The sequence below is a fragment of the Sprattus sprattus genome (genome assembly GCF_963457725.1).
Source record: "Sprattus sprattus genome assembly, chromosome: 18".
Classification (NCBI taxonomy): domain Eukaryota; kingdom Metazoa; phylum Chordata; class Actinopteri; order Clupeiformes; family Clupeidae; genus Sprattus; species Sprattus sprattus.
The window spans coordinates 29,370,360-29,384,256 of record NC_137916.1 but is presented as its reverse complement, the minus strand read 5'-3'; the positions used below and the strand labels follow the sequence as shown (position 1 = coordinate 29,384,256).

General features: G+C 38.0%; 1 protein-coding gene across 1 annotated transcript; it reads left to right on the top strand.

Moving 5' to 3' along the window:
• Positions 1-159: 159 nt before the first annotated feature.
• Positions 160-3,319, top strand: ubfd1 (ubiquitin family domain containing 1; the record flags this gene model as incomplete). Its single annotated transcript, XM_080856792.1, has 7 exons — positions 160-193; positions 1,066-1,359; positions 1,498-1,706; positions 1,816-1,881; positions 2,266-2,371; positions 2,486-2,568; positions 2,715-3,319. 7 exons carry the CDS (start codon positions 160-162, stop codon positions 2,823-2,825), a joined length of 903 nt encoding a protein of 300 aa, XP_080712918.1. The 3' UTR covers positions 2,826-3,319.
• Between the last annotated feature and the right edge of the window lie 10,578 nt (positions 3,320-13,897).

Here is a 13,897-nt window from a genome sequence, read left to right as displayed (position 1 = left end):
TGAGAATGCTTAATTATGCCTTGCTAGCAAGCTACGTCTGGAATACCAATTGATATGTGTTTGTACAACGCGGTAGGGAAATTTAGAAACGCCTATTCTGTACGGACACCCTTTAGTCCAATTGGTTATAGCACGTTCTTTTCCCATCAGGCAATCCTCATGTTGTACACAATCATCATGGCGGCGCAGGATGGTGGGTATTTGGAAACTGTATCTTGTTATGGGTTATTTTGACTCTGTTTTAGGTGTATGGTCAGCAGTTATGTATACAATTACACAAAGTGCTATATTTCATTGTTAACGTGGATGCAAATTCAACTTGTCAATTTGATTTGAACATGAAACTACACCTTTATTGGGTAGCATCTAGAACGTACCATAACCGCGCTAGCTGGAAAGCTTGATAGTCACTGTTAGCATGCAAGCTAATACATTGCTGCTGTTCTAGCTAGCGCTTTCGGTTTTGTTGTAGTGCGAGTCACATAGGGTCACATGCAGTATGTCAGTTGCATTTTTCAAATTACACAAAGGGAAAAAATAAACTAATGGTTAGTTCCTACCTGCCCTGTACTGTGCTGCTCCCTGATCGGGCAGGTAACGTTACTGTTGGTTGTCAGAATGACAGTTTTGGGGCTAGCTAACTTACACTCGTCAGCTAACGTTCTCCGTATGACGACCACAGTGTAAATATTTGCCAAGACATTATCTTAAAACCAATACCATAGTTTATGAAATGTGTCTGTATCCAACTGAAATTTCCTAGCCAAGCTGAACAAACTTGTCCGCATCTTAGCTAGCTCTATTTCCCCTGTGTCATCTTTGAAGTTTGCCAGGGAATGTTATTTAGAGAAACTAGCAGACTTGTAGCCTTAAATGTGTTACGTCCTGAAGTGAGATTTGCGTGAAATATAGGATGCGTTGAAAACTGTACAAATATCAATAGTATCAACATGAGTAGTTATTTATTATGTAAGTCTCATTTGGTAATGGCATGTCATCCCAACAGATTAGATTCTGTAAACACTGCAGTATAGCCTTTATTCTTTTTCTTCTATTCACCGACAGGAAGTGAAGCTGTAGTCATGGAAGCAGAAGTCAGTGTCAAGGACCCAGACATTTTCTGTGAGAATGATGGCAAAGGAGATGAAGCAGAATCTGAACAGGCATCTGAACAGGCATCTCATACAGATGGGGAGAACTCTTCAGCTCAGGTCCCCGATGTTAGTAATGGAGAGGACTCTGACGAGGGGAAAGAAATGGTAGAACTGAAAATTATTTGGAACAAGAACAAATATGATCTTAAAATCCCTTTGGATGGAACTGGAGCCAAACTTAAAGAGAGGATTCATACTTTAACTGGTAAGTGTATATATATATAATGTTGTTACCTGTCTTGGATGAAAATGTCTTCTGAATCTTATATAGATTTGTCTTGGATAGGTGAGAAAAACAAAACAGATGGTTGTTCCATAAACCTTTATTTTGACTTGTATTTAGGTCTTCCACCTGCTATGCAGAAAGTGATGTACAAGGGACTGCTACCAGAGGACAAGACGCTACGTGAAATCAAAGTAACGAATGGGGCAAAAATAATGGTGGTTGGCTCAACGATAAATGACGTCCTAGCTGTAAACACACCAAAAGAAGTTATTCAGCAAGAAGTGAAAGCTGAAGAGAATAAAAAAGAACCTTTATGTCGACAAAAAGTAAGTTGCACTTAGATTTAGATTTACCCCAGGCCTTATCATCTCTCCTGTTGGAGGGAGACTGACCTTTTCCAGTTATATATCTACCTTATATCTTGTTCTATTTTAGCAACACAGAAAAGTACTGGATAAAGGCAAACCTGATGATGTTATGCCATCAGTGAAAGGAACAAAGGTATGTGAGCATGATCTACCAAAAATGCTTTTGGGTCAGCCACAGTTTGTTACTCCTGTTTGTCATATCTGTTGTCAAGGGCAACTTCTCTGCCATGTTGCCCGGCTGTCTTGGGTTGGTTGTTGTGTAATTTCTTCAGGCTTAATTCTGTAAATGAAACATTCATGAATGACCTTCAGTTTACTTCTGACCCTGGCCCAAATAAAACTTACCACTGCTCTTTTTCTTTGAAGTGTAGATGAACATTACATTATGTAGAACCAATTTTTCATTCCCACAGTTTTTCTTTCTGTGTCCGAGCAAGGAGAGCCAGAGGGGGCTTCTGAAAGGCTCTCTTGTTGTTCCACTAATGACCAGCGAGTGATGTCTCATTTGTTGAAATAGGAGCGCTTACCAACGGTGCCTTTAGCCGGAATGTACAACAAATCCGGAGGCAAAGTGCGGCTCACATTCAAACTGGAGCAGGATCAGATCTGGATCGGAACGAAGGGTGATGCTGTGCTATCATGACAAAAGTCTTTAACCACAGTGCCATCGTTGTTAACAGTCAGTTTAAATGTTGTCTTTGCCATATCTCTCTTTTTTTTTTTATATTCTCTTGCAGAACGAACAGAGAAAATTCCCATGGGTTCTATTAAAAATGTGGTAACTGAACAAATCGAAGGCTATGACGACTATCACATGATGGTATGTCATGTTTGTTTTTGTTGTTGACCACTCTAACACTTCATTATTTCAGTAGTTGGAACAGTTTATATGTTTTTCAAAGAAATATGTGTATCTAATAATATGTGTGAATCAATAAGAGTTTTTTTTTCTGGCTTCATTACCAGGCATTTCAGCTGGGTCCAACAGAAGCGTCTCAATACTGGATCTACTGGGTGCCTGCACAATTTGTTGACGCAATCAAAGACACGGTCCTTGGAAAGTGGCAGTACTTTTAATGTGCCTCCTCAACTGACACTGAAGAACTGGGATCCAGAACAAAACTGAGAAATCAGAACTGGAGACTATAACATGTCCTGAAGAACTTTAATTTTTGATGCATTCAAGAAAAAAAAAAAGCAAACTGAAGGATTGCTGGTGGACAAAATCCTCTTTTGGGTTTAAACTGCACTAAGTGACAGCAACCGTTAAAAACATAAAAATAAAGAAGAAGAAGAAAAAAAAAGACAGAGAACCCAAGGAAATCCAAGAAACAATTGTACGAAATTGTACAATTGTACATTTCTCCCAGATATTCTGAAATGAATAAAAGTTATTTAAGGAAAACACAACCATGCACAAGGACATAATCAATCTAGTATTTTCTTTTTGTGCAACAACCCAAGCAAGCTTGCCAAAAGTTGACTGCCGTTTACAATGACCCCTGCTCAAGGTCCTGCTTTCCCTGTAATGTAGACTGTGTACACATAAAGAGTCCATGCTTATTATCATATTTGATATCAAGACAGTTTGACTTCTTTGCATCAATCATTTAACTTTATCAAAAGTTGACAGTCACTGAAATATATGAGTAACATTTTCTGAAAAAGTGTCTTGATACTCAAATTTTATTTTCAGTGTTTCACTTGGATCTCATAGTGTGAAGAATCATTCAGTTCTTCATGTTTCATTTGCCCAAATTTCTTATTGTAACTCAGAGGTCGTTCTTAAATGAGTGATTGAAAAAAAATGACCAATTTGTGTCTTGTTTTTGCACATTTAATTGCATTGCCTTGTTGTGTGTTGTATTTTAGTGTACCAAGTATGCATCCTTTGATGCAAGGAAATGGTAAGGATGCACTCTTGCTACACTGAAGAATGCGCTTCAATGTTAACATGCAATTTGTTTAGGTCAAAATCACAGTTGGACTTGGAATTTGTTTTCATATACCCTAATTTTTTGCAATTGCCACATCACTGAGAGTAAAACTAAACGTAAACCTCTTGTTAAGTGGGCATTGATTTGAGGTCTGAAATTCAAAACTTTTCTATAAGGGTGAGAGCATTGACATTTGTACGTTTCAAAGTTTCAACAATTGACTCTTGAAAGTTCACTAGTAACTCTCCTGTTGCAAATCACAACACCATCATGTTGACTTGTGCTGAGGGAAGAGCACATGTGCACTATACCATTCAAACCTTAAATAATTAATCAAATTCAAGCAAAATATTTGCCTTTAATGTCGCTGTTGATGATGGATTGTCTCATGGCTAAGTGGTTTCGTTTGGTTCTCATTAATAGAAAATATGCCAATACATCCTGAATGATGAAATTAAACATGTATGTCTTTGAAAGTGCAGATTGGTATTTAATCATGACACTTTGACTACAGAAAAAATTGCATAATGAGTAAATCAATCTTGAGTAAATGAGTAAATCAATCTTAAGTGACCGGAGCCCAAATTATTTCAGTCCCAATCTGGAGAAGTGGGTCTGATTTTACAATAATGGCTGTTATCGGCATTATATGAATTAGATCAAGTGACTAACTCTGAAAGGTTGAGATAAGCTAGTGATGTAAATATGGCTGCAGGTAGCGATGAGGGGGCCAAGCAGCCCAGGAAACTTGATGTCATTATGTCAAGGGCATGGCTGTAAGCACACACAGCAAGTTTCATGTCAAGTGACCACAGATTGCCTGAGACTTGAGTGTACTTCCTGTTTAGCCGCTTTGCTGACGAATCAGGAAGGCTGTACCAGACAAGAGGTTTTGAAAATAAAAAGTCTGTCTGACCGATTCTGTGAGACTTTGTCTGAAGATCATCTGCGCCACATTTGGTGAAAATTCAACAAGGTTTGTGGCTTCTGAAAATGTAAAGGTTTTTGATTAATCCAATCCAATATGGCGGCCACATGGATTTAGTCGACATGATAGGTTGTCATATCCTAGCCTTGGGATCTCCCAAAATATCACCAGACATAACCATTTTTATAAGGCCAACACATGAGAAGAGGAAAAACATGTTTTTGCTCACTACACACACACCAGTAGAGATGACCTCACTTTCTGTTTGTGGCTTTGCAGACGATTGCTATTGTACATTGGTAAATGCAAAGAACCTGCGTTGTAGAGATATACATCACTTCCTGATTACTATTCACTGTGATTGATGATGAACGCTTTTGCAAATCAAAAGCCGATAATTAACTTTTGTGAGGCTTGGTCTAAAAATCATCTGTGCCAGATTTTATGATGATTGGACAACATTTGTGGCCTGTGAAAACAATATGGCGGAAAAAAATCCAATATGGTGGAACTTGACGTCATGGGGTGACTTAAGCTCAGCTTGATCCGAGGAATACAACTACCTAATTTTTGAAAATCGGGGACATGGTTCAAAAGTTACATGAGTTAACGCACCTCCAAATTTGACCCTGTTGGTGGCGCTAAAGTGCTTGAGGTGAAAACATGAAACTTGGTGAAAAGAAGTGTCCCAAACTATATGTTTTAGCACACAGTTCAAGGGGCTCCCATAGACTCCAATGGCAGAAGAAAGAAGAAGAAAATTATGAAGATGAGTACGAAAAGGTAGAAACACATTATGTGTCTACGCAGCTTTTCAGCTTGGCCCTCTAAAATGGGCCAGTGGAAACTCTGGCCAAAAAATGGTTGCGTTGTAAAGACCACAAATTTAACAAACAATTGTAGTCGATAATGACACATGTCGCTATTTTGTGACTACACAGAAAAATAAGTCACAGAGAAGTATATTATTATAAAATGATCTTGTGTGCACAAAAGAATATCTTCAACATTTGTGCTCAAGAGGGAGTTTAATGTATTCGACTGAATTACCAGAGAACTCGTCACATGACAATAAGGAAATCTCTGTGGTTTTCAGTTTCAGTTCTTTTCTTCTTTTCACTTCTTTTGAATTTCACTCAACAATGTTTTTATTATGCAATGCCATCTAAACTTTTCCACTGACGGGTAACCCAGCCCAAAGGCCCTGGCATGTGGATGGCAGACATGCAGTGTTTGTTTTACAGGTTGATAAATGTATGGTATTTCTTTTGTGTCTCTTTGTTTTTCTTTCTTTTCTATTGAAAGTATCTGTTGTTGTTTTTAGATGGATAGATACAGTAACTTTCCGTTTGAATCCATTGCTTTACTAGACATTATCATATGTACATCCAGAGCTGAGAAAACCTAGCTCAATAGTTCAATATGTAAAATCCTCAACCAACTAAAGTTCATTACTACCTTTATTGAATTAATTCACTTATGAGCAAATTGTATTACATTAACATGCACCCACACCTTCTGACTTTAGATGTTACGGCCAGCTTGGTACTGTAACATAGAGAGAGGCTGACAACAGAGATATGTTAAACATAAATTAAGTATACTAAAAATAATAAAGAATATGAAAGAACTGCAGTCAAAAGTAAGGTGTCTAAGTGAGAGAATACAAAATAAGCATACATATTCCTGCCTTCAACTTATAATCCTACATTTTATATGCATACTTGTAAAGACTTTTTAAATTAATGCCAAGTACTCTTATACAACAAAGAAAAAATTGCTTTTGTATTGTCAATTTTACAAAATGCTCAAATCTAGCTCAAGAATATCTGTTATCAAGTCACACTCATAGTCAACTCATGTTCACTCGGCAGCTGTCAAAACCGCAGAACTCATAGGTAGCGCTGCTTTAATGATAATAATAATAATAATGATTAATTTTATTTTTAACGCGCTTTTCATTCCAAAGAATCTCAGAGTGCCTACATATTAGAAATGAACTATAACTATACAATAAAATTAAAAACAAATTTAAATATTAACATAAGCATAACAGAAAAGATTTTACAAAGCTTTACATCCTCTCAGTGTACATCCGCCACATCCACAAACTATAGTTCCTTATATTTTCACTCAATAAGATATACAACAACATTTTAGTTTATTGTTTGGAACGGAACATTTCACTAGATTCTTAAACTTTATCTGGCGGTCATGTTACGCACCACTAAGCGGCAGGGTAGGCTCTGTGTCTTTGCACACTTTACGGTGACAGGCAACAAAGGCTCTTTATTCTTCTGCCACTCCTTGTCTGCAGCGCTGGCCGTTCCTCTTTCTCTCCATATTCACATGAAATGAAACTGACCGAGCCCTCACTGCTATTACAGATTGCACCAGACATGTCGCTGAAGATAATATTGCCTTTTGAGCAGTCTGTAACGCTTTGGACTATGTAACGTTTTTATTATTATATTTATTATTATTATTATTATTATTATTATTATTATTATTATTATTATTATTATTAATGGGCCCTCGCAAAACCGGCCCACCAAGAAAATAAACTTCCTAATAGTCCGTCCACGCCTGGCTTATGACATTACATTTGGATTAATTATGGCAGTGAGAATGAGCCGAAAGCACAGTGTGTTAAAATGTGTCAACATTAAAGGATAACAATGGGAACCTACATTTTCATCTTGGGCCCTACTTTCCCATATTTTTGGGTCCAGGTACAAAAACAATCAAACTCGGTTCTGTATTGAGTTATAACTCAACTGTAGATTTGTCTACAGTCATAAGTTTACTTTTCTCTTCTTCAGGTCCGGTCCGAAAGAACTCATGACTGTGGAAACAATAATTTTCTAGGGTTATTTACAGTTATTGAGGTAAACAGACACAGGTTTATCTCTACTAGGATCCTTTCCATGTCGTCAGGCACTTAAAGTAACATTAAGAGCCTGTCAGATGTGAAAACACGCAGTTTACTTTGACGCGCATGTTTGTCCCATACGATACAATTGTATAGCTGTGTTGTGTTTCCTGTTTTGATCATTCTTGCTCAATACTTGATCGTTTTTTCCCATCCAAAATGCAGTCAATACCCCTTAGTCTCTCACCCATCCCACCACCACTTGATCTAGCTATTTCCCAAAAGGAAGCCCAATTGCCTCTCTGAGAGTAAGTTAGTAAGTAAGTAAAGTTTATTTCTAGAGCACATTTAAACACAGCTCGCACTGACCAAAGTGCTGTACATAGTGCATTAGATATAAGAAGAATAAGAAGAATATTTTTGGGGGTCATTACAGCTGACAGTGGCATAACACATAATAACACTTTTGTTTTTTTCTTAACAATCAGAAGGGGGCTTAAAGTTACAAAAGGTTGAGAACCCTTGCTCTAACTCTAACCCTAACCCTCACCCCAACCCTAGGAAACTTAAACTTACAGCAACAACACACTAACAAATCCAAAGACCAGTAGTCCTAACTAGACATCCTAGACATCTTCACCTTCATATCCTGTGTCCTATGCCAGAGGAGAGGGTACAATACATCACACAGAGGCTGAGCATCATAATCTCATAATCTGAAAAGAGTCACAGATCCGACACAATAGAAAAACACCCTCCCACAGGGTAAACAACGTTCATCTTATAAGCAGAAGAACAAACAAATACAGGTCGCTACGGGGCAGTTGTCAACACCCTTCATGTGAAGTTTCATCCATGGATCCCCTATCCTTTCAGTACCTGCACATCAGTCAGCTGAGGACAAGGCGTATTAAATCATTATCATCATCGCGTCTTTGGGACATAGGTGACAACATATCAACACAGGACACTCCTTCAGTGTACGTGCCATACAAGAGAATGGTGTTGTACATGACAAACCTGTCCGTCACGCCATGCCTTTCTCTCTGGACAGTTGTCTTTGCCATTGTGATGTAAATGCTTATGGCATGACTCACAGGCAGCAAAGCATTGTGGAAAACTGTGATTTATAGGTTGTGTAAAATGTCATCTTGTGAAACTTAGCTGAGCGTGAATGGAAGACTTTACATCAAAGCACATCTTCAAATCTTTTAAACATGTAGATAAAGTAACATTATGCCACAATCTTACCTTACATTAACAACTTCAAAATAATTTCGGTGGTACACTGACTTATGGAGATGGACAACAGTGTCTGTGCCACTGCCACAACACTCCTAGTGCACTTGGTGTTGCACTGTGTAAAAGTTTGGGGTAAAGAGCGCAAGACCTCTCCTGTGAACTACGTAATGCTTTATGGGACCACCACACGCAACGGCTCCTAGACCCATGCGCTAGCTATGCTGACAATCCAAAATGGACGCTAGGAGGCAGGATTTATACCTTATACTAACCTCTGCTGCCCCCATAGAATCTTCCCATACTTAACCATATATACAGTAAATGGTATTTTACCCAGAACATATAAGCACACTGTAAATCACACTGATAGAGGTATTAGGCAGGAATATCTGATAAAGATCAAAACTACTGTATATCTGTACAAAATGCTACCAGTACAAACCTAAAGTTGGGCCCTATTAACATATGATCCTACAGTATGTCTTGTGTTGGGCTTGCTTGATGTTTGGCTGGGCTAGGAAAGTTGTTGACTTACTAGTTTCCATCATAAACATCCCTGCCAATGTTATTTATGAAAATCATGTAGCCTGTTACCGTATTGGTCTCATCCATGTATCACAGGGATTTGTAGTTTTTCCTGTTATTTAGTTGAGAAACTACGATGTCTGTGATTGTTCTTGAAATCCAGTAATTTGGACATGACCTCACATGACCTTTTTCTTAACCTTCTCTCCAGTGTGGAGAAATGACTGACTGACAAGTAAAACTTGATAGTCATCAATCAGACCAAAAACTTCCCCTAGGGCCTTTAGTGCATACAGTAGATGAACAAAAGAAAATTTGACAGCAGTTAAGGCAACAGTCTTTTGTCCGTATCACCACTGCCCAATTATAGCATTTTTACACATTAACAAATTAGATCCCGCTTTGTTAAATCCAGCACCTCAGGGAATTCCAATTATCCTTTTAAACTCATAGCAAAATACCTTCATTTAAGGCAGCTTATATGTTTACGCAAATTATTATGTACTGTAAGAGACATCACTTGGTAACCTTTGTTCAGTGATGGAGACGTACTCATGTGAATGGCACACCTGATGCTGCTCAACGGGACAGACTTGAATGGTCAGAAAATTCTTCTGAAAAGGTAGCACGCACCGCCACTGCATTGCCGTACACTTTCTCTACCCCATACCCTATGCTAGCATTTATATACAATATACATTATTGCCACCACTGAAATGTTTCTCTGTCCCTACATCCCTTACCCCTGTAACAGTAACCCTATTAGTACAGTAATCTGGTCTTGCCTTTATCATGTATACCACTGGATGTCTGTATACATACTATGTCCAGCGACCAAATGCTGGCTGTGTACAACCCCTGTTGCTTCCTTTCCCCTTCTGCCACACAACCCTCCCCTTCCCCCTTCCCCCTTCCCCCTTCCCCCCCTTCCCACCTTCCTATCTCCACCCGGCCGACCTCAAGCACCCATTGTCTGTCTTTTTTTTTTACATGAATTATAATAAAAACTATCCAGATTTTTTCAAGATTGTTTTTATGATTCAACAAAATTGTGCCATTTACTGATCTTGATAGTCGTCAAGTATACCAAAAACTTCCCCTAGGGCCATTAGTGCATACAGTAGATGAACAAAATAAAATTTGAAAGCAGTTAAGGCAACACTCTTTTGTCCGTATTACCACTGCCCAATCATAGGATTTTAACACATTAACAAATTAGATCCCGCTTTGTTGAATCCAGCACCTCAGGGTATTCACGTTATTCTTCTAAACTCATAGTTTATAGTCGTTCATAGTCACTTCAAAATACCTTCATGTAAGGCAGCTTATATGTTTACCAAAAAATATGATGTTAGTCACATCACTAGGTAACCTTTGTTCAGTGATGGAGACGTACTCCTCTGAATGGCACACCTGATGCTGCTCAACGGGACAGACTTCTTCAAAACTCTTCTGAAAAAGGTAGCTTATCTTTTGAATTCTGTGTGATGGACCCATTGTCTTACATACAGGGACAGTTAGTTTTGTAACTACAATGACTAGCCTATATTTTACTCTCAATTTAGATCTACAAAACACAGCTATGTTCATCACAATTTTCTGTTTATGTTGTGTGTGGCTACCACCGTCCAGCATTTTGGATTGAGAGTGTCAGCAATCAAAGAATTATTGGAGTACAAGATAGTAACTACTGTTAGAATAGTGCTATAGATGTGACACTGCCCTTAAGTGATTTGGAGAACAACATCAAGATAAACTAACCCGAAATGTAGTTAAATGAACTGTCCTCAAATTACACCATGCCTGAAAAGGCTAAATGTTGGTGCTTTGAATAGAATTAAGTAAAAGGAGTCCAGACTCCACACCTCTATTTATTTCTGACGTCTTAAAGGTGCGGAGGATTTTTTTTTTCAGCCACGACAGCACATTCAGCCCCAGCATCGGCTGAGGAGGGTGTCGTAACTTGGAGGATTTTGATGACTTCTGCTCCACTCTACTGGCCTCGGATGTCATAGCGATTATCAGAACAGGTTTGACAGGCGGTTTGAATTGGCCGGCATATAGCCAGAGAAAATCCACAAGTGACACAGGTAAGGAATTCCAACACCCAACTTTTTTTTCTGCCGTGCACAGGCAGGGGTTTGATGAGGGTTTTCCCACCCACACCCATTTAAAAGGATGCTTCTGGTGTTGTGTGTCACTTGATCCTTGACAGGCAGTGCTACCAACAACTTCAACTCGGAATACCAACAACTACCTGGTAAGCCTCTTAACCAACCTACACATATTCCTTGTTTTAAATAGACATGTATATATATTTATTATGCTGATTAAAGATACCCACACTTTCTATACATAATAGCAATGCCTACAAGATCTATAATCACTGAATGAGACACTGCACAGTAAATGTAATGGTTCATAGTTAACTTAGATATTGACAATCTTGACTAGCTGAAATAAATGTAAAAAAGAGGATGCCTACACACAATCTTAGTAAAATGCAACCGTTAGGTTCTGAACTCTCCAGACTATTAGGAATGTTTATAAATTGTATCTCAATCCGCGGTTGTACTTTGTCTTCACTGGTGTATTTTTATGCTGAAAGAGCTTTAATGTGTTTCACAAGGGCTGAATTCATTAATTTGATAACATTTGCAATATTAATGAAACAAATTATAATGATCTGTTAAAAATAATGTAAATTCAAAAGGTTGGTCTGAGCTACGGACTCAAAGTTTTGTGTGTGTCAAGATTCATGATACTTTATGCTAAGGGTGGAATTTGAAGAATTTGAGAAAAAAAGATGAAGTTAGGTTAAAGAAAGCAAATATGTACTATATATTTTCGACATACAGTGTCCAAATCACCTTACATCTAATGAAGGACTGACGTCCTAAACATCTTTTTTTCCAAAAAAGCAGACATCACACTTCATGAAAACGTCTCCAACATCTATATTTATTACTTACTTGAATGTAGTGGATTTAATGCGCTCCTTGTATTTTATGTTACCTTGTTAGATTGTGTGGAGGTGATCCCAGGGCGAATCACTGGCATTGTGTCGAGATGAGGCACTCTCTCATCGCTTTTGCCATCTTGGGGTTCGGTAGGTAGAATTCACATTTTGTCTTGTGCTCAAAATGCTATCACAGGGTATGGAAAAAAAACCTTGATTCAATAAAATGGGGTTTCCTGTAATGCTTTATCTTGCTTTTCTTTTAGGTTTGTGCCACACTGTCATTGCACAGGTGAGCTGAGGACACACACACGTTAATTAGCAGAGCTTTAGTACAAATGTAATAGCCACTCAAATGGTCTGAAAGGGGTCTGAAGCACCGATTACTAATTACAATTACAATTACAATTCATATATCAGATTGACAAATTACAATTTTGTTTTTTTCTTTCAGGGAGGTACTGGCAGCAATCATGGTAAGATAATTCATGTGTGAGCTTTAATTATTTGCTTTATGTGTGCATTTCTAACTCAAGTGAAGCCTTGATTCAATAAAATGGGCTTTCCTGTAATGATCATCTTGCCTTTCTTTTAGTTTTGTGCCCAAATGTGCCTGCACAGGTGAGTTGAGTACACACACACGTAATGACAGGCTTGTTGTTCATGATTACAAACCAAATGGAAATATTTATATAAATAAAAGTCTCATACATGATACCCTGATAGCAGATGACTCATGAACAGTTGAAATCATCATCTCATCTGCCTCCGTTCTATTCAAATATTAGCATATATCTGTTAGCATATTAGCATATATCTGTTACTTTAATACAAATCTAATAGCCACTTAAATGGTCTGAAAGTGGTCTGAAGCACAGAATACTACTGACAATAACAATACATATATTAAATTGACAAATTACAATTTTTTTTTTATCTTTTAGGGAGACACTGACAGCGAGAAGAATGGTAAGATCATTCATGTGTGAGCTTTTTATTATTTGCTTTATGTGTGCATTTATAACTCAAGTGACGCCAGATTATCAAATGGAATGTTCCACCCTATTTTGTCTATAGAAACGCATATGGAAACACAAAAGTAAGGAACCATTTACTAATTACTTATTTAATTACTAATTTAATGCCCTGTAGTATCCTGTCAGTGCATTTTCTTTAGTCTCAGTGAGGTAATTGTTTTATTTGACAGCTTTCAAACCTGTGCTGGACTGGGGTCTGTGAATGCTTCGACATTCTCTCAGGAAGATGCGCATAAACTCAAGGGACTGCTGGATGCCGGATTCGATCTTTACAGTTTTCTGGTAAACTAATGCTCACATTGTAAATAACATGTTTACTAGCAAGTTTGGTCTAATACAACAGATTAACAACTACCACCCTCTGGATGCGGACATAATATCACAGACCAATTATTTGACCATAACAGTGAATATACAGAGGGACACATTTGCCTGCTTTTAAGGAAAACTTTGGGATTTTCCAACTGATTCTTACTCAATTATCAAAATCGGTCCACTGTTGCAATGCTCAAACCGGTAACCTCGAAACAGCTATGCAGTGGAATTCTCTGGAGCAAGCATGCATGTCAAACTGTAGTCGAGTAACAAAGGGTGGCGCTGTTTATGGAATTTATACTGATTTACATTTGACTTAATTCATATTCATATA